Source organism: Mustela nigripes, chromosome 5, assembly GCF_022355385.1.
Source record: "Mustela nigripes isolate SB6536 chromosome 5, MUSNIG.SB6536, whole genome shotgun sequence".
Taxonomy (NCBI): Eukaryota; Metazoa; Chordata; class Mammalia; order Carnivora; family Mustelidae; genus Mustela; species Mustela nigripes.
Window position 1 is genome coordinate 60,385,738 of NC_081561.1, and position 28,000 is coordinate 60,413,737.

Sequence of the window (28,000 nt, forward strand, 5' to 3'; positions counted from 1 at the left end):
TGCTCGCGCGTCCAACCGCCAGCCGCGACCGCGCGCTCGGCCGGGCCCCAGGGGCGGCGCGGGGCCGAGGGGAGGGGGCGGCTCCGGCTGCGGGGGCGGCGCGTGGCGGCCGTGGCGGCCGAGGCTGCAGCTGCAGCGGCGCACTGGGGCCCCGCGTCCAGGGGGCCCCTGGGTCGGAGCTGGTGCCGTGGCCGCTGCTGCCGGAGCCATGTACCGCAGCGGCGCCCGCTCCTCCGTCTCTTCGCACCGGCCTAAAGAGAGCGGCGGGGGCGGCCCGCGCACCGGCCGCAGCTCCGGCTCCTCCTCAGGCCCGGCTCGCCGCACCTCGCCGCCGCCCTCCGGCTCCTCCTCGTCGCGGAACGCTGCTCGGCGACCCCGCTCGCCTTCAGGGCACCGCGGCCGCCGGGCCTCTCCGTCCCCGCCGCGGGGTCGCCGCGGCTCTCCGTCCCCGCCCCGCGGCCGCCGGGCCTCGCCTTCCCCGCCGCGGGGTCGTCGCGTTTCCCCCTCCCCGCCGCGGGCCCGTCGTGGCTCCCCATCGCCGCCGCGGGGCCGACGACTCTTCCCGCCGGGCTCGGCCGGTTTCCGAGGCAGCAGCCGGGGGGAGCCCCGCGCCGACTTCGCCCGGGACGGCCGCGGAGACCATCCAGGCGACAGCGGCAGCCGGGTAATCCCACCCCTCGACCGAGACTCCCTCTTTACCCTAGTCCCCTCACCCGGGCTTCCCGCCTCCAGAAACGCCCGCAGCACAGGCGCCCCGAGGCCTCCAGGCCAGAGTCCCAGGATCGAGGGCCCTCCATCCCCCCACGGGCTCCCTCAGCGACACCCGAACCTGGAGATTCCCTGTCAGCCCCGGGACCCCTTTTTGCACAATAACGGGCTCGGGACCCAAACGGGCGCCTGATCGGGAGGCAGTGCACCGTTTCTGGAATAGGCTGTTTCTCTCACTCTAGGTGAGATGCGGAAAAGTTTGCCAGGGCGAGGGGAATGCCCTCCAAACCGTGTGCCTGGTACTTGTGCAGTTTCCTCAGAGTTCAGTGGTTTGGTATCCCCTTAGACCTGAGCTGCTCCAGAGGTCTTGGAAAAGAAGCTGGAATGTCTTTGTGGCCAGTTAGGGTTGCCTAAACCCCATCAGCATAGACCCCTGAAGTGTAAACTCTTAGCAAACTGGAGGTGCTTCTCCGAAATGAACTGTGCGTCCACAGTCATTGTAATAAGTGCCACCACTTACTGAGTTATGTGGCAGGATTATACCTAGCCCTTCACTTTACACATTCTCTTTGAACAGTCACAGCCTTGTGAGCCGAGGCAGTGAAAATCGCGTTATTGACTAGCTGAGGTATTCAGAGAGGTTTGAGCAACTTACTGTCACATGGCTAAGAAGTGGTGTAGCTGTGATTCAGTCCATATCTACCTGGTTCCTGGCACCCGTGATTTTCACGGTTTTGTTCTCCTGCTCAAGGAACAGAACATGAGGTTAAGTTTAGGGGGGCCTGTCCAGCTTAAGTTGGTAGACTGTGTGACTTTAGATATCAGGGTTGTGAGTTCAAGCTCCAGGTTGTGTGGAGAGATTACTTAAAACATGAAATCTTTCTGTGTTTCTCTCCCTCTTTCTGTTTCTTTCTTCCCGCCTGCCTTTCTTAGAAGTAGGCTCCATGCCTAGTGTGGGTCTTGAACTCAAGACCATGAGATCAAGAGTGCCGTGCTCCATCAACTGAGCCGTCCAGGTGCTCCCCCAAAATAAAATATTTAAAAAAAAAAATAGATGTAATATTAACCTATAACCACCTCTGGCCTGGGACTGGTGTTTTGGAATTTGTTTTTATTTTCAGTTCACCAATCTTTTTTTAAAAACCCAATGACAGAGTTTCTGTTTTCTTGGGTGGGGTGGGCTTTCTAAAAATATTGGAGAGTACTCTAAGTACTCTGCTCATAGGTGGATTGACGTGTCACTATGCTGAGATTTTCATAGCTGAGCAGGTATAGTCTGAGGAATCAAGCATTTCTACAGAGGAAGCAAAGAAAGTTGACTACTACTTTCCATAACCTCTTTTTTCTCCAGTGCTCTGGGCTTTTCTGTCTCAGTAAAAGACCTCATCCGTTGCTCAGCCAGAAACAGTGATTGTCTCCCTTTTCCAAGTGCAGGCTGTCAGTCACTTCATCTAATTTGTCAGCTCTCACTCCAGGATACATTCCCCAAACTGTCCTCCTACCATCTCTCTATTCTAAGTCCTATTACTTCCCATCTGTTAGGATCCTTTATATTCTTGTTACCACCCAGTTTATTCTGCACCCATCAATCAAAACCATTTTTTAAATCGTCATTATATACATTTGAGAAGTATTAATTAAGCATCTAGCATTTATTAGGCACTGTTCGGGGCACTGGGGTTACAACATGAACAGTCAAAAACCCCTGCCCTCATAGAGCTTATATTCTACCAGAGGGAGTCAGATAATAAATAAGATGGAGAAGTCAATTATTTTGGCATGTTAAATAGAACTAAGTACTAAGAACAAACAAGAACAGAGAAAGGAGTTAATACTTTTTAATAGGGTAGCCAGGGAAGGTCTGGGAAGGTGACTTTAACAAAGACCTGAAGGAGATGAGAGGATGAGCAATGCAAGCATCTAGAGGAAGAATGTAGTCAGATCATATCACTCTTGTGCTGGAAATCTTTCTGTGGCTTCTTACTGCACTAAGAATAAAATTCAAATTTCCTAACTGGCTTCTGCCTGTCTTCTGTCACTTTGCTGCAGTCACACTAGCTGCCTTTCTGTTACCCAGAACACACTAAGCGTATTACAGAGCTTTTTCTTTTTGCCTGAAACATCCTTCCATTTGTTTGCAGGGCTGACATCTCATCATTCAAGTGTAAAGTTAAATAGTATCACCTCAGGAAAGCCACCTTTAACCATTCTCTCTGAAGTAGCTCCTGTTCCCTAATCTCTTTCATGTTATCATGTTTTAATAATTTTCTAGCACTTTCTGCTATCAGAAGTACTTAAAAAAAAAAAAGTTTTTTGCTTGCTTGCTTCACTGTAATGAAGAGTGAGTGTATGTAGAGATTCTGAGGAGAGACTTAATTTACTCTTCTCGTCCCATGCCCAGTACTAGTAAATGAAAGAATGAAAGGGCACTGGTGGGGAGGGTTGGAAGTGTGGCCTTTCATCTACGAAAATGATTTGTTGGGGCACCTGGGTGGCTCAGTTTTTAAGCATCTGCCTTAAAGCTCGGGTCATGATTTCAAGGTCCTGGGATCAAGTCCTGCTCAGCAGGAAGCTTCTTATCCCTTTCCCCATTCCTCCTGCTTGTGTTCCCTCTCTTGCTGCGTCTCTATGTCAAATTTTAAAACTCTTAAAAAAAAAAAAAATTTTTAAATGTGCTTTATTCTGGGGATAGGATCTTACCATAGCCATTTCTCTCCTTGTTGGGCTACTTTATAACTAAGGAGGAGTACATTTTTGGGTATAGGGATGTCTTGATCCTATGGACTATTACATTATCTTTTACTTTTGTAGAGGCGCTCTCCTGGTCTGCGTTCTGACTCTTCTTTGGAACAGAGCTTAAGGATCACTGTTGGCAATGACCATTTCTGTGTTGGCATACCAGAACGGCGGCGGCTTAGTGATCGACTGGGGTCACCAGTGAATAATCTGGAGGACGTGGACAGGTAGGCTTCATGTGAGGAAGGTAGAAAAGTTGCTCTTTTCTGCATGATGTATTTGAAAGAGTGGTGCCAGCACTGAAGTTATGTCCTATATCCAGTACAAAGTACTGCATTGGAAAAGGCTTTCTGAGTGGGGATAGTATATTGATGTAGACTCTGTTGCTGAAAGAGTTATGTAGAAGACTTCAGAATGTCATCCTAGTCCATCTGGAAAGCTGAAGGGACATAAGCAGAGTTCCCCAGATTAAAAACAGTTGAGATGATAAGGATTCTAAGATACTGGAACTAGAATCCTTTCTACAAAGGAAAGTTCTGGACAAAATAGGAAATCTTTTAGTGGTGTTGTTTTTCAGCTTGATCAGGTTGAAATATAGGTTCAGAAAGGGCTTAGATAAATTTATGTCTAATGTATGTATCTAAATATGTGAGCATTAATGGAAAGTTAAAGGTCTTTAAAAATGTTTAATTTCAGTTACTACTTTACAATTGTTGGAATGCTGAGGAAGGACAAACACACTCCACAGAGTGTAATAGGTCCCAGGTATTAGGAACTTAACTGTATATGGGAAGTAATCGCATTAGGTATGTCTCACCACAGGAAAGTAAATAAATAAGAATGGGAGTACAGGGAAAGCTCTCTTTCTGATTGCTGAGAGCCATGTCTCTTACAGTCTCTGCCCAGTATACTGGGAGTTTTCACAATGATGAGCAGTAGCAACAAATCAATGTGATAGTCTTTCAAACTGAGACTGTTCATGCAGTGGTACAATGAGCATAGGCAGACAGGTGGGGGACAACTGGGCAGGAAGTCTGAATACCAGTGCTACCCTTTGGTAATATTTTCTTCAAAGCCGTAGTGGCAATTTGATGTGGCAAAGCAAGGCAGGACAGTTCTAGGTCATACAACATAAGCTTCTGAAGATAGGGCTTCAAGGTATGTAACTGTGTCCCTTCATTGAGGCAAAATCCCTTGCCCTTCTGACTTTCTATTTTGGGAGATGATTGAGTAGGTGGTGCATGGTGTGACTCTCTTCCTTCCTTGTTAAGGTTTTGAGGTAACTTTAGCATTTCCTCTTGTCAGTTTTAGGCTGTCACCTCCCCTTTCCATAAGCTTCGTTATGCACGTGTGCTTCAGAGAGCTAGTTGTCTTTTTTTAAGGTGTAAAAATTAAAATTTTCCTTTTAGGGAGTTTGGGACCCTAGTTTTCTTTCCAGAATCATGTGTTTCAGAGAGACAAGTCTATTTTTAGAGAAAATGAGATGAAGGTTCTAAAAGGAGCTACCAGTGGGGCACGTGGCTGGGGCAGTTGGTAGAGCATACATCTCTTGATCTCACGGTTATGAGTTTGAGCCCCATGTTGGATGTAAAGTTTATTTAAGGAAGAAGAATAGAAGGAGGTACCAGTCCATTATTTTGATGTTTGTTCTGTGTACTTTTGCTCAGTATGGTTTGTGTGGATAATTACGGTCTACTAAAATCGGGTCATAGGACCATTGGCATTCTCAGGATGTCTCCTGACAGTGTGTCTAGTCTTCAGCCTGACCATTTCTAGGTCCAGGCCATTTTTGTACTTTGTATGTAGGTGTTTTACATTTTTTCCTGGGCACACCTGGCTGGCTCAGTCAGGCATTCGACTCTTGTTCTTGAGGTTGTAAGTTCAAGCCCAATGTGGAATATAGAGATTACCCAAAAATAAAATCTTTAAAGTTTTGGTGTTTTTTTTTTTTAAAGATTTTATTTATTTATTTGTCAGAGAAAGAACAAGAGAGCAAGCATAATCAGGGAAAGCAGCAGGCAGAGGCAGAGGCAATCTCCCTACTGAGCAAGGATCCCGATGCGGGACTCCATTCCAAGGACCCTGGGATCATGACCTGAGCCAAAGGCAGATGCTTAACCGACTGAGCCACCCAGGCATCCAAAAACAAAATCTTTAAAAATAAACAAGCATTTTCCTGGGACTCTGGTATTCTTTCTCTTCCCTTACTGAATATATTAAACTTTATATCCAGTTTGGATTACAGCCAAATTGCCAGAGTTGTCTGCGTTCTCACCTTGGCATCCCTGTGTGTATTAATGTAACTTACTCTGGAAAGGGAACATGAACAGGTTGTATGAAAACAGTCAGCTTTTGAAGATTTGTGGATGTGAGGTCAGTGTCCCATGTTATCAAAGTACTCTGCACACACATTGTGTGTTCCATTCATGGAATTCTTAACCCTTCTTAACCCAACCTAACATAGGTTGAAGGAGCAGGATTTTTTCCCTCCAGTTTGCCATAGGGAAAAGACAGAAGCGCACAGTTTTCTTCCAGCATTTTGGGGAATCAGCAGAGGAAAAGAATGGGGTGTTTGGGCTCTGGAGGATCTTTTTCCTGTTTTTATCGTATATATATTTTTAATAGCTTTATTGAGCCATAATTCACATACCATAAAATATGCCCATGTAAAGTTGTACAGTTCAGTGACTTTTAGTATATTCTTAGAGTTGTGAATTCACTACTGTGATCAGTTTTAGAATAGTTTTTTTACCTCTACTCTTAGCTATTTATTAGTTAACCCTACCACCTGCCCTAGCTTATCACTAATCTACTTTCTGCCTCTATAGATTTGCCAATTCTGGACATTTCGTATGTGACTTGCCTCTTCCACTTAGAATAATATTTTTCTTTTTTTTTTTTTAAGATTTTATTTATTTATTTGACAGAGAGTGAGATCACAAGTAGGCAGAAAGACAGGCAGAGAGAGAGGAGGAAGCAGGCTCCCTGCTGAGCAGAGATCCTGATGCAGGGCTCAATCCCAGAACCCTGGGATCATGATCTGAGCCGAAGACAAAGGCTTTAACCCACTGAACCACCAGGTGCCCCAGCATAATATTTTTCAAGACTCACTCATGTAGTAGCATATAATAGTACTTCTTTCCTTTTTACTGCCTGCCTGTGGGTGTTTTGTTTATCCATTAATCAGTGATGAATGGATAGATAAATTTGGGTTGTTTCCATGATTTGGCTGTTGTGAATAATGCAGCTATGAACAATCGGTGTATAAACTTTTATGTGGATATATGTGATATTTCTTTTGACTAATACAGTGCAATTCATAAGTAGAAAAGTACAGAGAGGGAGCTCCCCTCTACTTGCTAGATGAGATGCTGCCCAATTCATGAATAGCTTAATAATGCTAATTAAATCTTAAAAAAAAAAGTAGAATAGGACAGTGAGCCCTCATGTACTCATCACCTACATCCAACAGTCAATTTTTTAAATAGATAGACCTTATTTTAGAAAAGAGTTGGATTTAACTAAAGCTTTCAGAGAGAGTGGGTCCCTGGACTATTCTGAGCTACAGGGTATGGTTACCTTTTTAGGGCTTACTTTTACTGCAGCTAATGCTTTCTCTTATCCTTTGGGAGACTTGGGAAAGGAGGACATGGACTTCTAATAAGCAACTTAATTTCTGCCCTGTATTTACATGATGGCTCATTCTTTAAACTGTTAATGAGCATTTTTTCATTGTGGGTTTTTTGTTTTGTTTTGTTTTGTTTTGGGGGTTTTTTTGTTTTTGTTTTTGTTTGCCTCCTTTTGCTGGAGATTACAAGTCTGGACTGAGACTCTGGGAGGAGTCATCTCATTATTTCTGACTTCTTGATATATAGGGGTGGATTAGATCTTGAGCTGGTATGTCATTTGGTGTAATATGTAATAGTTTTAGTGTGGAGCTGAACATGGAAGTATGGATGAATTTGCCATTATCTGTGGAGCCTGTATCTTTCCCCCCTAAACTAATACAGTCAGAGTTTTCTATGGTAGATGGTAGCAGTGGAGCAACTCATGGACATTCTTCCCTGGAAATAGGTATGTTCATGGCCAACAAACCTATAGAGCAAAATGTTTTACTCTGGTTTGATTTCAGAATTCGTCCTTTGTTCAATCCCATTTTTTCCCCTATTTTATGCTATATTGAAAGCTCAAAATTCTCCTGATTCTTGGGGAGCAGGTGAGTTATAGGAACATGGATTCCCATGTGTGGCATTCTTTTAGTGGACGTGATAAAGTTTATCTTCAGTAGTCTTTCATAAGGTTATTTATAGCTATTACCCAGGTCTAAAACAAAGACAGGACTGGTGAATAAGAAAAGGCCATTCTTTGGTGTTCTGCTAACTCAGTCCCAGAGAAAGCAACTAAAAAATCAAACAAAATGAAAGAAAAGCTAATTCTTAGAAACTTTCAAAAAATAAAGGTAGGTACTGGAAACTGTAGAAAACACCAGTGTGAATGGAATGTGAGTGACCTGTAAATTTTTCATTCAGATTATTTAAAAGTTGTATGCTCAAAGTGCTGGAGGATCTTTATTTCCACCTTTGATTAAATCAGAGATTGTTTGGGGGGGAAGTAGAAGCTCTTTGACTACAGTACCCAAAAAGATTAGGACTATTGTGTGTAGTACAGAGCTCTGAACAGATGGGTATTCCAGCCTATATTTTTATCTTCATGCCACAAAGGTCCAAGACTGTATTATTTTTATGAAATAAAAATATATAGTGAGCCAAACAATCACATACTTTTTCCAGACCCAGGACTAGCAGGGTGCCTGAGGATATCCAAGCAAAGTAGAAAAGAGGGAATTAAACAGGCTGTGAAGGAATTTTATGGCTTTTAATATGTGAACTAGCGAAACAAAGCATTGGAGAACCTTCTAAAACTTGTGAGAAAATAAAGCCAGTTAGGTAGCTCAGTAGTTTAAAAAATTTTCCCTACAGTGAAACACTTCTTTTCCAAATTATATATAGAATTTTATGTCATAAACAGATAAAATTAGAGCTAGTACAGTTTCAGTGAGGTGGAAGACCCAGAGCCATGCAGGCTTTGCTTTTTTTCTTTCTTTCTTTTTTTTCTTTTTTAAGATTTTATTTATTAATTAGAGTGAGCACAAGCAAGGGGAGGGGAAGAGGCCAAGGGTGAGAAGCAGACCCCCCTCTGAGCATGGGGCCCAATGTAGGGCTCTATCCCAGAACCCTGAGCTGAAGTCACACACTTAACTGACTGAGCCACCCAGGTGCTGCCAGGGTGTGCTTTCTTAACATGTCTTTCTTTTAGGCACCTCCTGAGCAGTCTTTAGAATCTCTGTAGAACATAGCTTGAAAATCATTGATCTGGCCTGGTGTTCCTCAGATTTTAAAGTGCATACCTATTACCTGAAGATCCTATTAAAATGCAGATTCTGGTTCAGTAGGCCTGGATGGAGCCTGAGAGTTCACATTTCTGAAAAGTTCCTGGGTAATACAGATGCTGCTCATTCACACCACACTTTTGTTAATAAAGAGCTAGAATTTAAGCTAGTGTGGAGTTGTGTAATCCCAGGCTTTTTGTAATCTGGTAGTGGTATTTTCAGATCTCCCAAACCCTAGTGTGATAGTCTGCATCTCCAAAGTCTACTCAAAGAGATTAGCCTACGAGCCCTGTCCAGACAGACTAGTACTATCTCCCCTTGGTTAGAGGCTAAAGCTGCTTGTGTCCTGGAGAAAGGTAGAAGAAATGTTCCATGGGTTTGTTCTTGGGCTTCATGATTATTGTGTTTTGTCTTGAGTATTCTGTAGCCCCTTGCTTGAATGTCAGGCTCTTAGTCTTGCCTGGTCTCACTGTTTCCAAGTCCATTGTATTCAGTGACGCTTGTCTCTTTCCTCAGGGATGACCTGACTGATGATTCTGTCTTCACTCGAAGTTCCCAGTGCTCTCGAGGTCTTGAACGATATATTTCTCGGGAGGAGGGACCTCTTAGTCCATTCTTAGGACAACTTGATGAGGACTACCGGGCAAGAGAAACTTTCCTGCATCGTTCTGATTATAGTCCCCATATCAGTTGTCATGATGAGCTGTTGCGGGGAACAGAAAGGAATAGAGATAAACTCAAAGGCTCCTACTCCATAAGACCCGAGGAAAGGAGTCGGGAGGCCAAACGGCCCCGTTATGATGACACAGAGAAGATACACAGCATGGGAGGTGATCACTCAGGTTTTACATCAGGGACCCGCAACTATCGACAGCGTAGACGAAGCCCAAGCCCTAGGTTTCTAGATCCTGAGTTTCGAGAGCTGGACCTTGCCAGGCGAAAACGAGAGGAAGAGGAGGAACGAAGTAGGAGCTTGAGTCAGGAGCTGGTTGGAGTTGATGGTGGTGACAATGGCTGTCCCATTCCTGGACTATCAGGTGTCCTGACAGCATCGGAGCCAGGATATTCTTTACATCGGCCTGAGGAAGTATCTGTGATGCCCAAGAAGTCAATTCTGAAGAAACGGATTGAGGTGGACATGGAGCCTTCCATTCAGGTCTCTGCTGCATTTCTAGGGTCTCTTGCTAGTTCCTCTAATATCTTAAAACTTGGTTACTTTCTCAGGGGTGTATGTTTCTAATGATATCTTTGTAATATATCCTGGAACAACCTTGTTAGGCTTATGAGCTGTATCTTCCAGGATTCTCCAAAGGAAACTGTAGGCCTAACAGTGCATCAGTAGAGGGCTTCTATTGTCATATATTAGGCTTTCTAAATAAACATTTTTGGGTATTTATTGTAAGTTTTTTCTCTAAATTGGATAGCCATGTAGGAATCTTGGAATGTGGATATCTTCGAAATTAAGTTTAAAGGCCAAAGATAGGAGATGATCTGAATTTTCCTCATTCCTCTTTAGAGAGAAGACAGAATTTATGAGTGGTAGGACACTAGACCAGAAATCAGGAGATTCTGATTTTGGTCCCACTGCTGCCAACTTGCTGTGCGATTTTTAGGCAAGTCACCTCACCATTCTGGGCCTTGTTATTTTTTTTCATCTGTGAAATGATGATCAGGCATGAGCACTAGTTTTTAGCTATTCTCTTAGGAGTTAGAGGTTTCTGAAGAAGTACCTAAGGGGGCATAAGGAAGGAAGGGAAGGCTGATCAGTTAGGGTTTCACAGTTTCCAGATCCCACTTGAACCAAAGCAGCTCCATTTTTATATGCCTTTTTTTCCTCTTTGAGGAAATATGAATATGAATCATATTCTTTGATAAGGGTTACAACAAATGGGCAAAAGTGAGAATTCATGCTAGTCTACCTTACTTCTTATTTCCCCTTGCTTCAGCAGAAGCATCTGGAGAGATGGAAACCCAAATCTTGAACCTGCCTAAGCATACTGTACCTCATTCCCCTATTAATTCAAGAAGAACAAAGTATTTAAGTATATATTTCAATTATTAGTTTTCTGAGATTCTGCATCGAGGCTAAATCACTTAACGCTTGTCTTTGCAGCTTGAGAGTTTTTCCAGCAGTACCAGCTCCAGCCAGGATCACCCTGTCTACTCTGGTCACCCATCTCTTCCACTAAGTGGTGCTATTGCTGCCTATGCCTCCGAGATTGAAAACAAGGGGGCTATGGTAGAGACTACCCTAAAGGAACCTCAGGGCAACCTTTACCAATGGGGTCCTCTCCCTGGGATACCCAAAGACAACAGTCCTCTCAGAGAAAAGTTTGGAAGTTTTCTGTGCCACAAGGAGAAATTGAATATGAAGGCTGAGGGGCCTGAGCGACACACAGATTTCTTGCTGCCCCATGAGAGGGCTAGCCAGGATGGCAGTGGTTTTTCCCGCATTTTAAGCATGTTGGCAGACTCTACCAGTACACAGGAAAAAAGGCGCCGTAGTTTCCCTGATATCGAGGATGAGGAGAAATTTCTCTATGGGGATGAAGAAGAGGATTTAAAGGCCGAATCTCCACCAAAGCCCCTTGGGGGCTCTGAGAGTGAAGTCTTGAGACAGAAGGCAAGCTCCCTGCCCTCTTCAGCTCCAGCTGTAAAACTAGAATCAATAGAAGAGACCAATCCAGAATATGCCAAGATTCATGACTTGCTTAAGACCATAGGGCTGGATATTGGGGTAGCAGAGATTAGTAAACTGGCTGCCCGCACCCAGGAACGACTTCATGGCAAGAAACCATCACGTTCCTCAGCCGATCGCCGTTCATCAGTTGACCAGCACTTTTCAGCAGACCACTGTCCCTCAGTTGACCACCGTTTCTCAGCTGATCGGCACTCCTCAGATCCTCACAGACTGGAGAGCAGAGAGGCACACCATAGCAATACCCACTCCCCAGAAGTGTCCCATCCACATCCAGTCTCCCCTGTAGATCCTTACCTGCTCACAAAAAATAGCCCCCCATTTCTAAAGTCTGACCATTCAGTGGGTCATATTGCAGGGCCAGAGGTAGTTGGCAGTGGTTTTCAGTCATCTGTGGCCGTCAGATGCATGTTACCATCAGCCCCGTCTGCCCCAATTAGACTTCCACATCCTGCTTCATTATCTCAGTTTCATATGCCAAGGGCATCTCAGTTTGCTGCAGCTCGGATACCTCCAAACTACCAGGGACCTGCCATTCCCCCTGCTTCCTTCGATGCCTATAGGCATTACATGGCATATGCAGCCTCTAGGTGGCCCATGTACCCTGCTTCTCAACCATCCAACCATTCTCTACCTGAACCACACAGGGTAATACCCGTTACCAAACAAGCTACTCGTAGCCGTCCCAATCTCCGTGTGATCCCCACTGTGACTCCTGATGAGCCCAAACAGGAGGAGTCAGTGTTAAGCTCAATTCCTACTGCTCAAGTGCCTGTCCAGGTGTCCATCCCATCACTCATAAGATACAATCCGGAGAAGATCTCTGATGAGAAGAACCGTGCTTCCCAGAAACAGAAGGTGAATATTAGCTTTGGCAACCTGTACCTGGGCCTTCCTATTTTAATGTAAATTGGTATTTGTCTTTTAGAGGGAGTAAGGTCCTTGAAGTTTTTGGAAGCTGCTGTCCTCACTCTAAGTAATGCATATACAACCTCCCCCCCCCCACTTTTTCTTATTAGGACTAAACTGAATTCTGGCCCTAGGTCCCACTGTAATTTCTTGACTTCCTTTTTTTTTCTTTTGTAAGTGTCTCTATCAAAATTACTGGCCTTAGAACCCTATGGGTAGGACTTGAGAGCCTTGAAGTTTTCAATATGACCTCGTCAGGGAGCGAGGAACCAAAATTGGATTGGGTGAAGCAGAATCAGTAAACCTGTTTTCACCTTAGTGAGTTTTGGATCTTTTTCCTATAGTGATTATGCAGGTTAAAAGCTAATACCTGGTTGTTGCTTGGTAATTAAACCCAAGAAATAAGTTTTGCTTGTTCTGATTTGTTTTAGAGTCCAGGAATAACACCACTTTTTTAATGACACTTTTTAAAAAAAAAAATGGTCTTTATACTACAAAGTTCATTGTGTTCTCAGGTATAGGAAGGGAGCAGTGGCTGGGGTAATGATGTAACAATTCTAGGTGTTTGAAAACAGTAGGTAAAAATTACATAGGGATGAGGAATACAGAATAGCAGAAATTCAAATGGAAAAATTAATGCATTCCCTTAGTAACTAATAACTCACTTTGTTTAGGAACATAAAAATGTAATATGTATAAATTTGTTTTGCTAGTAAAGTAATGAAAACATGAGGAGGAAAAAAAAAAGAAAGGGAAAAAAATGAAGGGCCAGTCATTTTTTTTCTGGTTTAAAGGAAATGTAACTAATTCTTGGGAAGACAGAAATTAATTCTTAATACTCTAAACTCCAGAAAGAGGAGGATAGGTTCAATACAGACAAAACTTGAGACTGCACAGACACTTTGTAGACTGAATGCTTTCCTTTTACTACTCCTTCAAGAACCTAGCACTAAGTCAGGGCTGATAATACATGTGTTTTCCACACTAATCCATTATAGACAATCTGTATTTGTTTTTTCCATCAGGTAGTAGTAATACAGTTGAAACATTGTGGGCATTTGGCTATATGTACCTGGATTTGATTTGACTTGATTTGATTTATATACCTAGATTTTACATTTTCTCTAAAAATTACTTATTTGAGAGAAAGACCACAAGCAGGGAGGAGGGGCAGAGGCAGAGGGAGAAGCAAACTCCCCGCTGAGCAGGAAGTCCGATGTGGGACTCAATTCCAGGACCCTAGGATCATGACCTTAGCAGAAGGCAGACACTTGGACAACTGAGCCACTCAGGTGCCCTGGATTTTATGTTTTCTTACTGTATGACCTTGGGTATGTTACTTAATCTTTCACAACCTCAGTTTTCTTACTGTAAAACAGATAATGTCATGAGGATTAAAGAAGATATATGTAATGCACCTAACACAGTATATCCCCTGTAACACTTATTAGCTCCCTTCTTGATGGTTCCCTTTGAGCTCAGAACCCCTGTCGAATAGTTGCTGTCAGTAGCTTTAGGTTACTATCAATAGTATAGCATTTCCTGGAGCACCTAGATGGCTCAGCCAGTTGAGCATCTGACTCTTGGTTTTGGGCCAGGTCATGATCTCAGGTGATGGGATTGAGCCCCTTGCTGGGATCTATGCTGTGGAGCCCGCTTGAGATTCTCTGTCTCCACCTCTCCATCTGACCCACCCCCACCCCAGGAAAAAATATATATAGTGCTTTGTGCATAAAAATGACCCTTTCTGGGCAATGTAGCTCTGAAGAGGATAATTTTATTCTGGAATTTGGGTCAGAATGAAATATCACCTTTGATATAAAGTCAGAACTTTTGTGTGCAGACATTTGGATCCTTGGATTCTGATACCATCTAGCATAAAGACTGATGGAAGAGAGCAATAGAAAAGGGAGGATGTTGGAGGCTGAAGGATTTTATATTTTGCAGGTTATTGAAGAGAGGGAAAAGCTAAAGAGTGACCGGGAAGCTCGCCAAAAGAAGATGTACTACCTCAGGACTGAATTGGAGCGGCTTCATAAACAACAAGGTATCAGACACTCCTATGCGTGACTGCCTTTTTGGAGTAACTTGAGTAGGAAACCCAGTTGAGCTGTGAGGACTCTCAGGTTCAGTGACCTGAAGCCTTAATTTTTAAAAAATTTTGACTTAATTGGACTTACAGAGAAGTTGCAATGAAATGTTACAATAAAGAATTCTCAGGTAGTCTCTATGATTATCAGCATATTTACCATAGTTACCATGCCAATATGCCATATTTTACCAGACCAAAAGCTTCATCCCTTTTTTCCTTTCAGTCTTTGTGTGTGGGGTGTGTGTGTGTGTGTGTGTGTGTGTGTGTGTGTGTGAGATTTTTCCTGAATTCCTTAAGAATAAGTTTTACATACGATACTCCTTTACTCCTAAATACTTCATGGTGAAGATGAAGTGAACATACTCCTAACAACAAAGAATTCACTTGCATAACCATAGTACACTTTCCTAAATTAGGAAATTAACCATAATGTAGTACTAGTCTATTGATCTTACTTCTATTTCACTGGTTCCCCTAATAATGCCCTAAAGCAAAAGAAAATGCAAGATTATGCACAGCATTCAGTTGTCATGTTCTTTTACTCTCCTTTTTCTGTAACAGTTCCTCAATCTTTGTTTCATGACATTGACATTTTAGAAGAAAAGTCACATATTTGTAGAATGTCCTTTAATTTTGGTTTGCGTGATGTTTCCTTATGATTAAATTTAGGTTATGCGTTTTTGACAGGAACATCACAGAAGTGATGCTGTGTTCGTATCAGGTGTTGATTTCAGTCCCATTACTGGTGAGGTCAACTTTGATCATTTGGTTAAGGTGGTGTCTTCAAAGGTGTCTTCAGTGGAAAATTATTATTTTATCCTCTATAATTAGTAAGTAACTTATGGGAGAGATATTTATAGGAATAAATATTCAGTTACTCCTTAAATTTCCTCTTAATAGTTTTAGCATTCTTTGGTGATTCGTGCCTAAATCAGTTATTGTGATGGTTGTTAAATAGTGATTTTCTAATTTCATCATTTCCTTCTACTTTAATGGGTTGGTTTTCTCTCTGATGAAGAGCTTCCTGCCCATCCCTCTTCTCCCATTCATTGATCCATTTATGTTGGTGTGAATGCATGGACTCTTCATTCAACAAGTTATAATAATTTACTGTTGTTCATTTTCATTCCCAAATTGCCCCAGCTTTGGCCAATGGGAGCCCCTTTGAGTTGACTTCTGTGTCCTTTGATATGTCCGCATCATTTCTGGGTACTTGCTTCGGCACAAAAAGATGTTCCATGATGCCTCTTTGACTCCATCTCTTCATCTGTTCTTTTAGAAATTCACATACACACTGAGGAAAGAACATAACAAGGCTTCTAAATATTACAGCTTGATAGCATTGCAGAACAGAGGGAGAAGATACAGTTTCTTCTATGTAGGTTTAGACTGTTTTGGGATGAGAAATTTAGTTAGTGATCTGGTGAGGATTATTTCATGAGGACCTGCAGTTTGGAATAGGAGATAACATGAGGTAAACCTGAGGCAAAACCCAACACTCAATGCAAGTACTGGTGAAGGGTCCTTAAATCACCTAAAGTCAAAGATGTGACTGAATGTTTTTTAGCCTCTGAATAATACTTTGGTTTTCTGAAGAAGACTGCCACTGGATTCATAGTTTGGGTTTGGGGGTTTTTTTTTAAGAGTGATTTATTTATTTTAGAGGAAGTGAGAGCATGCCAGGAAGGGGCAAGGGAAGTGGGAGAGAGGTATTGAAGCAGACCGCAGACTGAGCAGGAAGCCTGATGCAAGGCTTGATCCCAGGACCCTGAGATCATGACCCAACTGAAACCAAGAGCCAGAGACTTAACCAGCTAACTCACCCAGGTATCCCTGGATTCATAGTTAACAACCTAAGGACAAATGCATACAAACTTTGATATACCATTTTGGGGATTCATGGAGTTCTTGAAGCCTGCCTGTATATCCTTAGCTAATAACTCCTACATAAGAAATAATGTAGTCACTTATCCTTTACCTCCATAAAAACTTGACCTAGGGGTGCCTGACTAGCTCACTTGGTTAAATGTCTGCCTTTGGCTTAAGTCATGATCCTAGGGTCCTGGGGTGGAGCCCCAAGTCAGGCTCCCTCCTCAGAGGAGAGTCTGCTTCTCTCTCTCCCTCTGCCCCTCCCACTGCTCATGCTCACTCTCTCTCATAAATAAAATTTAAAAAGAAAAAATGGGAGAAAAGAAACTTCATCTAAACTAGCCCATGTGGAAGGAGAGTCTCTCTTGCTTTTAGGAAGGAATATTTTAACGGCAAAGATTTTGTCACCATAAACTCTTGGGAGGTTACTACTTACAACAGAAAAATGACTTGTCTTAATTTACTTTCCTTGTGTTTGTTTCTTCTGACATTTGACTACTCAGGGGAAATGCTACGCAAGAAACGAAGGGAGAAGGATGGCCACAAAGACCCGCTCCTGGTGGAGGTGAGTCGGCTTCAAGATAACATTATGAAGGACATTGCAGAACTTCGACAAGAGGCAGAAGAGGCTGAAAAGAAGCAGTCTGAACTGGACAAAGTGGCTCAGATCTTGGGAATTAACATTTTGGATAAATCCCAAAAGTCTTCAAATGACTGTAAAGAGACTACAGAGAAGCCTGGAAAAGCGGAAAAATCTAGGAGCCCAGAAAAAGTGTCCTCATCCTCAAATTCCTCTTCCACCAGCAAGGTAACAACTCAGCTTTTCCGTTTCTATTACATCTTTTATTTCCATGGACTCCTAAAGAAGCCTTCTAACTAAGCATTTCCTTAGATTCCTTTTCCAACCTGTTCTTAACTCATGTTAGAGTTATTTTTGTAAAGCACAGATCAGATCATAGGACTCTACTTCAGAATTTTAGTAGTTCCCATTGTCCCCAGAGTAGAATCACAAATCCTTAGCATTCAAGCCTTCCCATGTTTTTGTTCTAGCCTTTACTCCTTAACCCACACCAGCATGGTTTTCTTATCTTCTTGTAGCTTCTGTATACCATTTTGTGCATTCACAGTTAGCAACAGGGACACCGCCATGCTGCATGGCCAGTGAATACATTTAAGTTCTCAAATCAGTATTTGATACAGGAAACCACTGTTTCCTAAAAGTGCTTTCTTCTCTTGGCTTCTCTCACATTTCTTTCCCTCCTAGTATGCTGGCTGCTGCTACTTAGTCTCCTTTACCGCCTGTTGTCTTATACCTAATCTTTAAAAATTTTAGTTCTGCAGGACTTAGTCTTAAACCAGTTCTCCAGAATTATGCTCTCTCCCTAGGTCATTTCATCCAGGTCTGTGCTAAAATACCATACTGACTACTTCCGGTTTTATATTCTAGCTCAAATGAGTCTGGCAAGGTCCAAATTTGAGTGTCCAACATTTTATTCACCATTTCCATTTCATTGTTTCATAGACACTTTAAAATCATCATAGCCTGGGGCCTCTGGGTGGCTCAGTGGGTTGAGTATCTGCCTCAGGTTATAATCTCAGGATCCTGGAATCGAGCCCTGCATCGATCTCCCTGCTCAGAGGGGAGCCTGCTTCTCCCTCTCCTACTCCACATTTGTGTTCCCTCTCTACCTGTCTCTCCCTCTCTCAAATAAATAAGTACAGCCTTTTTAAAAAAATAAAATCAACATATCCTAATCTAAATTAATGATGTGCGCATCCTCCCTCTTTCCTGCCGTCAGTGTTCTCCATATCAGTGGCCCCACTGTCCCAACAGTTTTCATGCCAAAAACCTGAAAAGCTTTATCAGTGCTTCCCTCTCCCTAACTGCTCCATACTGAATCAATGACGGATTCTTTCAGTTCTCCCTCTGACATAAATCTTGGTTTCATCCGTCTCACCATCTTTATTGCCCTCTAAGTTCAAGCCACCTACGATTCCTGCTTGTATGACTACACTCTTAATCCTTTCTCCACATATAACCAGTGATTGCAGTACTCCCTTACCTGCCTCTTCAGCCTCATTTCATGCTACTTTTCCCCCTTGCTCATTATAATTTCATTATTGGCCTTTTCTTCTTCCTTCCTTTTTTTTTTTTTTTTTTTTTTTAAGTAATCTCTAGGGGCACCTGGGTGGCTCAGTCGTTAAGTGTCTGCCTTCAGCTCAGGTCATGATCCCAGGGTCCTGGGGTCATGCCCCACATCAGGAGCTCTGCACAGCAGGGAGCCTGCTCCCCCGACCCCCGCCGCAGCCCGCCCTGCCTGCCTGCCTCTCTGCCTACTTGTGATCTCTCTCTCTGTCAAATAAATAAATAAAATCTTTAAAAAAAAAAAAAAAAGAGTTGCATGCTCTATCATCATAGCTGGCCAGGCACCCCTCATTACTGGCCTTTTTTTTTTTTTAAGTTTTTATTTATTTGTTAGGGCATGCAAGCACAAGCAGGGGGAGTGGCAGCAGAGGGAGAAGCTGGGGGACAGGACATGATACCAGGACCCTGAGATCATGACCAGAGCTGGAGGGAGGCGCTCAACCAACTAAGCCACCCAGGCATCCCGATTACTGGCTTTTTCATTCCTCAGATACATCACCCTCTCTAATGTCTATAGATCTTCTTTCTTTCTGGTTACTGTGCAGATCTGTCTTCTCTCCTAACTTATGTTCATCCTTCAGAGGGTAGCTTAGATTACTACCCTGCCTCTCTTCCTTGATTTCCCAGCCTGTTATATTTGCCTGATAGACACTCTCGTAATAATGTGTCATTTACCTTCTTAGCATTTCTGACGGTTGTAATTCTGTAATTACATGGGTTCCCTCAGTTGGATTTTAAGGTTCAAATGGTTAAGGAAAATATCCATCTCATTCTCCAATATTGTCCTCAAATCATAGCTCAGTGCCTGGCTCATAGTAAATGAGTAGTGTTTAAGAAATATTGCACTGCCTCTTATTCTCCTGTCACCTCAGAATGCTTGCACTTTTCCAAATGTGCAATTTGCTATTATGCCTCTCTGATTTTTCATTAATAATCCTCTTATCATTATCTTTCTTCCAGCCTTACTCACCCCTAAGGCCCAATTTGAATACCATCCTACTCCATGAAAAATTCCTGAATTCTACCCCAATTAATCGGCCCTTCTTTAATATATTAAAGAATATATTCATATATAGTCAGCCCTCCGGTAATATATTATGGTTTCTTTATAAGATTTATTTCATTTTGTCTTATTTAAAACTTGATTATGGGGGTGGCCTGGGTGGCTCAGTCAGTTAAGTGTCTGCCTTCAGCTCAGGCAGGTCATGATCCCAGGGTCCTTGGATCGAGCCCCTACATTGGGCTTCATGCTCAGAGGGATGTCTGTTTCTCCCTCTCCCTCTGCTGCTACCCCTGCTTGTGTGTGCTTTCTCTATCTCTTTTACGCTTTCTGTCAAATAAAATCTTTAAAAAAAACTTGATTAAGATTATGTGTCTTCTCATGCCCATCTCTTCCACTAAGTAAGAACTCCCTGATAATAAAAGGATAGAACTCATTTATCTTTGTGTTTCCAGTGGCATCCACTTTGTTTATTACATAGTAGATGCTCACTTAATGTTGGGGAGATAGAGAAGAGGATATTCTGTATTCCCTATCAACAAAGCTCTAATTTTTCCATTTTTCCTGAGAGAGTTCTCTTTTTCAATCTGGTAGGACTATACTCTTGTTTATACCAGGGCACTGAGTTCAGGGCCTTTGATGGAAAAGAGCTTGAAAGTTCTGGCCCTTTATAGTTGACTTATACATTGTTTGGGGTCCATTTGTGCACCAGCCCCATAATGACCAATCACCTTGATTTGAATGAGGCTTCACATTCTCTGAGGCCAACATGGATATGTTACAATTCAGTATTCATTTTAATAGTAAGGAATGTTGTGTCTTCAGCCTCTTTCCTACCTGGTTGGTATATCTTCTTTCTTTGCCTCTCTTTAAAATGCATCAGTAGTTTAAGGTTTTCTTTCTTTTTCTATTCATTTCATAAAAATAAACACACATATACACAATTCCACAATTCATCTATCTGTAGACTACTGTCATTAATATCTTGGTATATATTATTTCAACTACTCATGTTTTGTTTATTAAACAGAAGATTGTATATTAAACAAATATTTATTGATCTCTAAAAAAGTGACAGACACTATTTTAGATGGTGGGGAAGTTTAAAAGTATAGAAGTGGGGAAGTATAATTAGAACAGACGTTCTAACTCTTGTGAAATGTGGGAGAAAATAAATAATAAACAAGTACAGGTTAGGTAATGACAAGTGTCTAAAAAAAGAAAATGGGGTAAGGGATATAGAGTAGTTACAGAAAGTTATTTGGATAAGGTGACACTTGATATTCTATGCCCATTTACATATCTTTATTGATTTTTCAAATGTATTTAGTTATTTGCTTTTTTCAGTATATCATGAACATTTTACCATGTTAATAGATTTCTGTGACATCATTTTTTTTTTAATAAACATGTATTTTTATCCCCAGGGATACAGGTCTTTGAATTGCCAGGTTTACACACTTCACAGCACTCACCAAAGCACATACCCTCCAATGTGTGACATCATTTTTAATGACCTTGTTTTTTGTCACACAAATACCAACATTTATTTAACCAGTCAGATTATCTCCGCTTTGACATAATAATTTACTTCAGATAAATGTCAAGGAGTGGAATTGCTAGGTCAGGGCATAAAGAATTTTGAGGTGTGTAGTATGTATTCCTAGATTATATTGCAGAAATGTGGTGCCAGTTAATACTTGCCCACAGTGTATACATGTGCCCATCCCTTTTCTGCTGGGTGTGATTTCTTTAGTGACTTTTAAACAAGACCCTAGTAAGGAAAGATATCTTTGAAGTTAAATTATATCTTTCTTCAGCTTGTCTTCCTCTTCCCACTAGCCCATGTGCCCAGTTCTCTGATCTTTTCTCTTCACTCATACTTACCTTCCTCTGTTCCAAATTATTTGTTTTCTGTGCCTCCCTCCTCAACAGTACCAAAATTCTCACTTCCTAAATACCTTGTTCCCAACTTGCTGACACATGAATTCATATTAAAGTATTTTTGTTAATAACTTAATATGAGGAGTTGATACGGGTTTTTTTTTAGTTGATATATTTTAAAAGAGGATTCTTATTAACTCAAAGGTGTTAAATTCTAATGATGGTTGGTATTTTAGGCAGCTGCAAATGTTTTACCCAGATTCTTTAAAGTCATCCCACATAGATACCTGTCTGTTTTATCTATACACAACACCAGCCTTTCTCTCCAGTTTTGTATACCAGGATGTGTCTATGATAAGTGGGTTCACTATTACATGTTTTCTGTAATTGCTTAACCTGTAAGTTACCTCTTCCATATTGTCTTGTCTTTGCTTCTTGGGTGTCATTATGATTTCTAAATTTAACTAATATATTTAATTGCATAGGGAACACATTCAACATCTACCAAAGGGTGTATAGTAAAAAAACTCCTGTCCATCCTTGTTCTCAGCTTCCCCCTCCAGAGGCCGCCATTATACTCATAATCTTGAGCATTTTTCTGTTTTAAGATATATAAGTAAATATATTGCCATTATGATGTATTCTCCATGATAAGGTAGCACTATGGAGTCTAGTTCTGTTTGAGCCTTGTAAACAGATTTCTTCATGAGCTTTTCCCCAGTTTATATAGCTTTAGGCACTGGAAATATGGTCATGTGGCCCTGTATCAATTAATGTGGTAAGCTACCTGCTTTTTCTAAGAAAAGACAGATCTAGAATTCCTTCTGAGTGCAGGTGTTTTCCCTCTAGGAATCAAAGGTAAACAGTGAGAATTCCCATACTAAGAGCCCCAAGCCTGCCGAGAGCCCCCAGCCAGCTGCTAAGCAGTCTGATCAGCCTATTGCTGCCTATGAGTATTATGATGCTGGCAATCACTGGTGCAAAGACTGCAACACCATCTGTGGAACCATGTTTGACTTCTTCACTCATATGCACAATAAGAAGCACACACAGGTAGGTATCTTGCCTGCTATTATTTCCACTCTTGCCCTCCTTCCCTTCAAACTTCTGCACCCCCATCTGCATTACAAAGCTGGAAAATGAAACATTCTCATATGGGCAGGAGCCCCAATCTGAAGAGCCAAGAGATACCATCAAAGGAGACATCATCCCCAGGGCTCAGCCCAGGGGACCTGCCTATAACTAAACAACATGACAAGTGTAAGTGAGGCTTCTGCCTCTTTTGATTCCTTGAGTACCTGATTATTTGTTTCATTTTATCCATTGCTAGTACTTGCTCTAACATGTGTTTACCTTTTCCACAGGTGATTTCCGTTTAAACAGTTGGCAGAGAGGGTGGGGGTGGGTAGCTGGGGGTTTCTGGTCCCCCTGGTGTGGGGGAGAAAAAGAGAAAAGTGGGTCATTGAATTTTAGTGCTGTTGTGTGAGCACCTCTGCCTCTTGCAAATAGACACTGGATCCCTACAACAGACCTTGGGCTTCAAAGACCCAGAGTGAGGCCAAGCAAGATGCTGTAAAGCGTACTGACAAGATAACTGTTCCTGCAAAAGGTATGTTCCCCCCTGCCTCCTCTGTGGTTTTCTTACATTTAGCCAAATAAGAGATGTCCCTGAATTAAGGTGCTAGGAAGCAGCATAGGGTGAGAAATAACCATTTCGTTAACAAAGATGTAAGGATTCCTTCTATGTGCAAAATAGTGTGCCCGAGCCTGAGGAAATAAAGAGATCTATACAACAAAAATGATCTCTACCCATATGGCCAAAATTCTATCAAATGTTAAACATATACATACATACTTTAAAATATAACTGAGGGGTTCCTGGCTGGCCCAGCTGGCAGAGCATGCAACTCTTGATTTTGGGGTCATGAGTTCAAGCTCCATACTGGGCGTGGAGCCTACATTTAAAAAAAAAAAAATTTTTTTTAATGCACATATAACTTTTTTTTCACTGACTTATGTACCAAAATCTTACTTATTTGAAATTCAGGTAAAAGCACAGTAAAAAGGTATAGTAGTTTAACTGCTTTTTCAACTGAGAACTATAAAATATTTTTGAATAGTTGTTATTGGGGGTAGGTTGAAAAGTAGAAAGTTTCTTTGTCTTTATACTTCTCAGATTCTTACCTTCATAAGTAGTGCTCATCTACAGAAGGTAGATTCCTGAGTAATTCATACCAGCATGAGAGATCCTCATACAAATGGTACTGAGCTGTTTGAGAGTATAGTTTTTAAATTTCCTACAATGCTTAGTGGTAGCTGGAGTTTGAGGGGCATCAACAACAGAAATGAGTTTGAAACAGAAAACCCTGAATTAACTAATTAGTGTTTCCAAGAGGGAGAAGGGCCAAAGGTCCTGAGTTCAAACTTTAAATTGGAAAGACTGTGCCATTTGGATTCATCTAAATGGTACTTCTGACTTGAAAATGGGTAAGGTCCTATATACCATTAACTTTTTTATTACAAAGGGGAAGTGGGATTTCCTTTAATGACATGCTGGGTGAAAATGACTTATTTTCTTGACTTCTACTTCTTCCAGGTTCTGAGTTTCTGATTCCCATCACTGGATATTACTGCCAGCTCTGTGAGGAATTTTTGGGGGATCCAATTTCTGGAGAGCAACATGTGAAAGGTCACCAGCACAATGAGAAATATAAGGTTGGTCTTTGTAGTAGTTGTGGAGTTTCCCACTTTCTACAGTAATCCTTTTGACTTTGTCAGACTTCAGAGTCAGGAAGTCATTAATACTTTAAATTCCATGTAATTACTAGGAAGTTTTCTTCAATCCTATTAAGAGATGCTGACTTGGTAGAGCCATCTGTATCCTTGAAGATGACTCTTCTTCAGAAGTTTCTACCAGTTGAATTCCAACAGTAACAGAGCCAATATTTCCTTCTAACTATATTTTGACCAGTTGTTGAGCTTCTATCTTTTCTCTTCCCAGAAATATGTGGTTGAAAACCCATTGTATGAGGAGCGGCGGAATCTGGACCGCCAAGCTGGCTTAGCTGTGGTCCTGGAGACAGAACGGCGACGACAGAGTGAACTAAAGCGTAAACTTAGTGAGAAAACAAAGGAAGAGAAGAAAGAAAAAAAGGCAAAGGTCATGAAGGAAGTAAAAGAGGATGACAGAGTCTCTGAGGAACTAGAGGACCAACTCTCTGAGGGTGGGAACTCCCCTGAAAAGGCTGAAAGTAAAAGGAAAGCTAGCATCAAACTCCAGTTAAAGGAAGAGGTAAAGAAAGAATCACCAACATCTTCCTCTTTTGGGAAATTCAGCTGGAAGAAGGCAGAGAAAGAGGAGGAAAAAGGTTCAGTGGCCACAAGTATTCACAAGGAAGAGGTTATGGAAAACAGTAAGGACAAAGAGGATGGCAAAGCCGAGGCTGGGAAGGCAAAGCCCATCAAAATCAAGCTCTCTGGGAAAACGGTTGTCGCACACACTAGCCCGTGGATGCCTGTTGTTACAACTTCAACCCAGACTAAGATCCGACCCAACCTGCCCATCCCATCTACAGTACTCCGCAAGTCAGGTTCAGCCACAGTGAGCAAGCCAGCGCCTCTTAACACCTTTCTATCCATCAAGTCTTCTGGAACTACTGCTAAGCCTCTGCCAGTGGTTAAAGAGTCTTCAGCTGATCTCCTCTTGCCTCCTGACATCATCTCCAAAGCATTTGGAGGGGAAGAGGTGATTCTGAAAGGGTCTCCAGAGGAAAAAATGGTACTGGCTGAAAAGAATGAGTCATCCCATATACCTGAACAAATGCTGCCACCTCCTCCACCACCCCCTCTACCACCACCTCCGCCACCCCCAGTTATACCTCATCTAGCTTCCCCGTCTCCTACTCAAACAAATGCCATCTTGGCACCGGTCAAATCAAACCCACCTATATCTCACACTCTCAGCCCCAGCTTCCTGGGTCCTAACATTTTGAATCCTGTGTTGCCAATAGCCATCATGGCCTCAGCACAGCCAGCTGCCATCCCTTCTGATGAGACGGCTCCTGGGGTGAGTGAGAGTGACGGGGACCAGACCTTTTTCTCTGTGTTAGTGCGTCCTCCACCTCCCCTCTCAAGTGTATTCAGTGAACAAGCCAAAAAATTGGAAAAGCGAAATTCATGCTTAGCCACAGCCAATGCTAAGGACCTGTATGATATATTCTACAGTAGTGGTGGAAAGGGGACACCTGAGACTAAGCTGAGTGGTGGTCTATTGGCCAATGGGGAAAACAGCCATCTTTCTAAAGTGGAAAGTTCAGATACCTCTTCCACTTCTACTTTGAACAACAGTACATCCCAAGAGGAGTTGCCTCCAGATAGAAGTTTGATCTCTGCTCCTTTAGTCAGCAACCCTGAAAAGCCCGTTCCAAAACCTCTGGTGTCTCTAGGGAAATGGTCAGTGGTAGAACGCACAGACTCAAAGAGCAGAGGCAGTAGCTATGGCTTCCTACAACCTCTGACGAGGTTGTGCCAAAGCAGGCCTTATGAAACTGTTACCCCAAAGACAGACACTTTGGCCATGTGGACTTGTAGCTCCTTCCAGAGTGATGCTAATAGGGATATATCTCCAGGCGGAAAAATCGAACTTGACCTGGGAGAGCCAGGGCCACCAGGTGTAGAGCCACGCCCTCAATTGTCAGATACACACTGTCAGATCCTGGAATCTCAGAAGTTGGTAGAAACCCACCTTATGGAATCTGGTAACCAGGATGAGGAAAGCCAAGAGCTCCACAAATCTAAAGGTTGTGGGGAAAGTGAGGGAGAGGGAAATACTGGACTACAAGAAAAGAGACCAAAACTTTCTGAGGTGATGGTAGAAGAGGGAACAGGTATCTGTGTTGGGCCCAATAGCATAGATGATTCTAATTTGAACCGTGGGAACAGATGTGCATGGGTGGGTGAAATAGAACAGCCCAAGTTACAAATGACTGACAAAAAGCCTGAACAGTCCAAGAAATTGATGACAAGAAGTGAAACTCAAGGTAAAGTAGTGATCGACTTGAGTGCACAGGCCCTTTCTTCCACAAAGGCAAAAATAGACTCATTTCCATCAGAAGCTAGATCTTTACTCCAGAACCCACAAGATGTACATGTGAAAATTTCTGCCCCAGAATTGCTTCTCCAGTCCCCAGCCAGATCAGATATGTGTTTAACAGATAGTGCACAGGGGCAAGGAGTTTCAACTGATAGTGAAGAGTGGCAAGAAAATTCAGCTGCAGAATCAGCTTCCAGAACTAGTTACAGAAGCCTCAAACTCAAGAGAGAAAGATCAAAAGACATTCAAGGTAAAAGGATTTATGAAATGGCTGTTTGGGATGAAAATAAGAAGTCAGAGACCTGGGAGAGCCCAGAGAAACCAGAAACAGAAGCCCTGGAGCTACAAGATGTCCATCCAGAATTGACTGTGACAAGAGGAAGCAAGGCCTTAGAAGACTTTGAAGTTACAGACTTAAAAGTAGAAGAGCTTGCTGCCCTGGGGAACCTGGGGAATATAAGTGTTGATTTCTGCAATCCTCAGGTAGACCAAGCACATAGATCCCCAACTGCCCTGTCTCAGAAACTACGTGAAGAAAATTGTATGTCACCTATAGGATGTAATCCCTCTACTCTCAGTGACTTGGAACCAGTCCCATCCTTCTCTGAGTTTCCATTAGATTCTCCCAAAACCCTGGTGCTTAGCTTTGGAGCAGAGGGTGAACAAAACTCATCTAATCCCAGAAGTGGAAGGATCACTCCTAACATTTTGAAAACTGGACTTCCTATAGAAAATGTTGACCTTGGCTTAGGGAGCCTAGAGGGAACACACCAAGCACTTGACCTGTTAGCAGGAGGAATGATGCCTGAGGAAGTAGAAGAAACTTCTCAATTAAAGAAACAAGATTCTCTCAGATTGGAATCAGAACCAATTAATCCTGCAGGCCTTGGGCCGTCTCCTTGCCTTCCAGACCTTGTTGAATTTGTTACACGGACACCCGGAGTTCAAAAAGAGAAGTTATGTTCTCCTCTGTCTGAGCCAGGTGACACTCCTGCGTGTAGTTCCCTGGAGATGGGTCCACTACAGCTAGAAATACCGAAAGTGTCCATAACACATCTAACAATTCCTCAAGCGGATGAGGACAGTGACCATCCCTTGAATTTGGTAAAATCTCTGGCTTCAGGGTCCCCTACAAGGGAGCAAGTAGTTGGAGGCAATATGGTCCCTCAGGAATTACCCGCACAAGAAGCTCCAGTTGCTGCCACCCAGGACCAAACAGCATCCACTGTTCATGACTAAGAATACACATCGAGAGCTTTTTGCGGATGAATCAAATTGGCTTCTAGATATCAGGTGCCCAGATGATCCAGGACTAGTTGGCTGTCTCATCTGGAATCTACACCAAGAGATGCAGTCAGCATCTTACAGTAAATGTTCATGGAAGCCAAAAAATTTACCTCTTTTCTGTTGTTTTTTTTTCCTTAAGATATCAGATGAATCAATCATAACTTCTATACATATCTGTAAAAAAGTATTT

At 42.4% G+C, this 28,000-nt stretch overlaps 1 protein-coding gene across 1 annotated transcript; it reads left to right on the forward strand.

The window, feature by feature from the left end:
* The first annotated feature begins 105 nt into the window (after positions 1–105).
* On the forward strand, positions 106–27,989 carry ZNF318 (zinc finger protein 318). The gene is made up of 10 exons (XM_059400403.1): positions 106–664; positions 3,520–3,671; positions 9,350–9,989; positions 10,947–12,389; positions 14,388–14,487; positions 16,905–17,209; positions 22,281–22,484; positions 22,941–23,040; positions 24,028–24,146; positions 24,433–27,989. Exons 1-10 carry the CDS (start codon positions 209–211, stop codon positions 27,760–27,762), a joined length of 6,849 nt encoding a protein of 2,282 aa, XP_059256386.1. The 5' UTR covers positions 106–208; the 3' UTR covers positions 27,763–27,989.
* Positions 27,990–28,000: the final 11 nt, after the last annotated feature.